Raw genomic sequence first — 5,000 nt, forward strand, 5'->3', positions numbered from 1 at the left:
TTGTATTTTCCTACATTTTATTATTATTTCAAAACATTTTCAAAAAACATTCCCAAAAAAGCAACGATTTTCAGTAATTTCATGAAGAAATCAAAATTTCACAAATTAGAACACAAAATGTTTAAGTAGTAGGGAAAATAGCCGATCTACAAGCTTGCACCGCAGCGTGACGCGCTGTGCGCTCGCGGAAATCAGCAGAGATTTTGGTGGCATTTACTCTGCCTGATGACTTTTTGGATGAACGAAACGTTGCCATTTCTTGGGGGGGATATCAGCCCGGAACGGAACCAGTATCCAGAGTTATGTAATGCCACGCTGACTAAGAAAGCGTGTTAACTTCGCCTCTTTCTCAGCTCGACACGACACAGCCACTTGTCACACAAGAACTGTGTTCATTTTGCCTCTTTCTCAACTCGACACACTGAACACAGCCACTTGTCACACAAGAACTGTGTTCATTTTGCCTCTTTCTCAGCTCGACACACTGAACACAGCCACTTGTCACACAAGAACTTTGTTTCCTTTCGCCTCTTTCTCAGCTCGACACACTGAACACAGCCACTTGTCACACAAGAACTGTGTTCATTTTGCCTCTTTCTCAACTCGACACACTGAACACAGCCACTTGTCACACAAGAACTGTGTTCCTTTTGCCTCTTTCTCAGCTCGACACACTGAACACAGCCACTTGTCACACAAGAACTGTGTTAATTTCGCCTCTTTCTCAGCTCGACACACTGAACACAGCCACTTGTCACACAAGAACTGTGTTAATTTCGCCTCTTTCTCAGCTCGACACACTGAACACAGCCACTTGTCACACAAGAACTGTGTTCCTTTTGCCTCTTTCTCAACTCGACACACTGAACACAGCCACTTGTCACACAAGAACTGTGTTAATTTCGCCTCTTTCTCAGCTCGACACACTGAACACAGCCACTTGTCACACAAGAACTGTGTTCCTTTTGCCTCTTTCTCAACTCGACACACTGAACACAGCCACTTGTCACACAAGAACTGTGTTCATTTTGCCTCTTTCTCAACTCGACACACTGAACACAGCCACTTGTCACACAAGAACTGTGTTAATTTTGCCTCTTTCTCAACTCGACACACTGAACACAGCCACTTGTCACACAAGAACTGTGTTCATTTTGCCTCTTTCTCAACTCGACACACTGAACACAGCCACTTGTCACACAAGAACTGTGTTAATTTCGCCTCTTTCTCAGCTCGACACACTGAACACAGCCACTTGTCACACAAGAACTGTGTTCCTTTTGCCTCTTTCTCAACTCGACACACTGAACACAGCCACTTGTCACACAAGAACTGTGTTAATTTCGCCTCTTTCTCAGCTCGACACACTGAACACAGCCACTTGTCACACAAGAACTGTGTTCCTTTTGCCTCTTTCTCAACTCGACACACTGAACACAGCCACTTGTCACACAAGAACTGTGTTCATTTTGCCTCTTTCTCAACTCGACACACTGAACACAGCCACTTGTCACACAAGAACTGTGTTAATTTTGCCTCTTTCTCAACTCGACACACTGAACACAGCCACTTGTCACACAAGAACTGTGTTAATTTTGCCTCTTTCTCAACTCGACACACTGAACACAGCCACTTGTCACACAAGAACTGTGTTCATTTTGCCTCTTTCTCAACTCGACACACTGAACACAGCCACTTGTCACACAAGAACTGTGTTAATTTTGCCTCTTTCTCAACTCGACACACTGAACACAGCCACTTGTCACACAAGAACTGTGTTAATTTTGCCTCTTTCTCAACTCGACACACTGAACACAGCCACTTGTCACACAAGAACTGTGTTAATTTTGCCTCTTTCTCAACTCGACACACTGAACACAGCCACTTGTCACACAAGAACTGTGTTAATTTTGCCTCTTTCTCAACTCGACACACTGAACACAGCCACTTGTCACACAAGAACTGTGTTAATTTTGCCTCTTTCTCAACTCGACACACTGAACACAGCCACTTGTCACACAAGAACTGTGTTCATTTTGCCTCTTTCTCAACTCGACACACTGAACACAGCCACTTGTCACACAAGAACTGTGTTCATTTTGCCTCTTTCTCAACTCGACACACTGAACACAGCCACTTGTCACACAAGAACTGTGTTCATTTTGCCTCTTTCTCAACTCGACACACTGAACACAGCCACTTGTCACACAAGAACTGTGTTCATTTTGCCTCTTTCTCAACTCGACACACTGAACACAGCCACTTGTCACACAAGAACTGTGTTCATTTTGCCTCTTTCTCAACTCGACACACTGAACACAGCCACTTGTCACACAAGAACTGTGTTAATTTTGCCTCTTTCTCAGCTCGACACACTGAACACAGCCACTTGTCACACAAGAACTGTGTTCCTTTTGGCTCTTTCCCAGCTCGACACAGCCATGCATCACAGAAGAACTGTGTTCAAATGATAAGGTTCTGTCAAACAGATTTTGGCAAAATAATAATGCTTCGCTTTACAAACGTGTGTACAGAATCAATTACGTTGCTTTTATTCACTCATTTCATCGATAAGACAGTGCTGTTTCATTCACTAAATATTGATATTCCAAGGCCAACAATGTGCGCTATAAATAAAGTGCGGGGTTGCCAAAGAAATGTCTCTGGGCGACTGATACATTGCATGAAAAAACGAAGTTTGAGAAGGCCTTGTAACAAGGTAACAGAGGGCCATGTTTTCATTGTAACAGAGGGCCATGTTTTCATTGTAACAGAAAGCCATGTTTTCATTGAGAACCCCTTGTAACAGAGAGACATGTTTTCATTGTAACAGAGAGACATGTTTTCATTGTAACAGAGAGACATGTTTTCATTGTAACAGAGACATGTTTTCCTTGTAACAGAGAGACATGTTTTCATTGTAACAGAGACATGTTTTCATTGTAACAGAGACATGTTTTCATTGTAACAGAGACATGTTTTCATTGTAACAGAGACATGTTTTCATTGTAACAGAGACATGTTTTCATTGTAACAGAGAGACATGTTTTCATTGTAACAGAGACATGTTTTCATTGTAACAGAGAGACATGTTTTCATTGTAACAGAGACATGTTTTCATTGTAACAGAGACATGTTTTCATTGTAACAGAGACATGTTTTCATTGTAACAGAGACAGGGTTAGAGGAACGGACTCTTACCTTCACTGTCCTTGAATTTCTTAATGGCCACAATTTCATTGGTCTCCTGCATGAGAGAGAGAGAGAGAGTGAGAGAGAGAGAGAGAGAGAGAGAGAGAGAGAGAGAGAGAGAGACAGAGAGAGAGAGAGAGAGAGACAGAGAGAGAGAGAGACTTGTTAGGAAGCAGCCCTTCACTACTGTTACTGCTACTACTATTGAATGAATGAATGAATGAATGAATGAATGAATGAATGAATGGATGGATGGATGGATGGATGGATGAATGAATGAATGAATGAATGAATGAATGGGTGGATGGATGGATGAATGAATGCATGGTAATTACTTGACATGGACGCCAAAGTCATCAACATTTAAAACAAAGCCAATCAGAGCACGTCTTTGGGAGAGGTGTGCCGATGCAGTGACCTTCAGTAGATTTGACTACTGTAACACTGTCCTTACAGGTGTCCCTATTAGTACTGCTGATGGAGTCCATACTAGTAATACCAAGACAGACAGGATCATAATAATGACTCCAGCCACTGTTGGTTCATCAAACATTAACCCATTTAGGCCTGACGTCGACATTTTAAAAATGTCTTCTAAATTCTGACAGTTTTCTGAAAGATGTTTCTGTATCGATGGTGCTCAATATTTCATGTCAAGAACCCCAAAATGATATGTAATTGGCCGCCGACTCCCATCTTAAAATATGTTGTTCCAGGAACCCCTCAGAAGCAAAGATTTGAGTTAAAAACGTTGACTCTGCAAAGAATATATATTCAAAGATTTGTGCCACATTTTCCCGATATAAAAAAAATAGCAGATCTACAAGCTTGTAGCGCGCCACTCGGTGGCGCGCTATGAGCTTGTAGATCTGCTATTTTTCAATAGCTAAATTATAAAATAATGTTTAAAACACCAAAAGGGGTTCCCGCCCAGAACGGGTTAAATGCTTTAGGACCAAAAATACATGATGAATCATCCATTCCGGACCTCTCAGGCCATCTGGGAGACCGGGCCGGGTCTGGGCCGGGTCTGCTTTTAGTGCGTTATGCTCCTGCAATCAGAACTACAACGTGTGTTCAGTTCTCATGCTCCACATATCTGGAGCAGAGTCCCAGAACACTGCAGCCCCGATGCAGCTCCCGGCTCTGCTAATCCTAAATCAAAGATGAAGACATTTCTTTTTGTTTCTTTCTCCACTGCCTTTTACCGAGTTCTCTTTTTCTCATTGTATTCTGTTATCCTTCTGTGTAAATGTTTAAATTTCTATTTGTTAATTTATTGTATTCTAATGTCCTTTTATGAATGCGTTTCTTTTGCACTCTAAGGTAAGTCATATTGAAGTTTATTTTTGGAGAAGCACTGTGCTGCTGTACTAGTGTGTACATGTATAATCAGTTACACATGAGAAGGAAGGACATTTATACTGTAAAAGAATAAATCCTAGCTACCGCCTACTACTGTTATGTAATACTACTACTGTATCCCACCACAGCACTACTATACTCTACTACCACTGTACTACTACTAAAAGCAAACTATTTACAATTTAGGCAGATGCTCTTAATCCAGAGCGACTTACATTAAGCAAGAACAACACATGGAGATACATCACATATATAAAGACTAGTTATCATGAATCATACATAAGCTACAAACATAACAGTGGAATATATCTATATACTGAAACTATGCATATATACTATATATACTATATAGTGCTATGTCTACATAAAATGCTATCTAAGTTACATAAGTTGAGCCTTTGTATTCGCCTTTAAGGTCGTTGGGCTAGGGGGAGTGCTACAGC

At 41.3% G+C, this 5,000-nt stretch overlaps 1 protein-coding gene across 1 annotated transcript in view; it reads right to left on the reverse strand.

The window, feature by feature from the left end:
- LOC306926975 (cyclin-dependent kinase-like 5) overlaps nt 1-5,000 on the reverse strand; it is a 215,329-nt gene that overhangs the window by 112,588 nt on the left and 97,741 nt on the right. The window contains exon 3 of the mRNA XM_079506534.1: nt 3,202-3,247. Within this exon, the coding sequence (XP_079362660.1) occupies nt 3,202-3,247 (46 nt within the window). The remainder of the gene's footprint in view (nt 1-3,201; nt 3,248-5,000) is intronic.

This window comes from Electrona antarctica (assembly GCF_951216825.1).
Source record: "Electrona antarctica genome assembly, chromosome: 7".
Classification (NCBI taxonomy): Eukaryota; Metazoa; Chordata; class Actinopteri; order Myctophiformes; family Myctophidae; genus Electrona; species Electrona antarctica.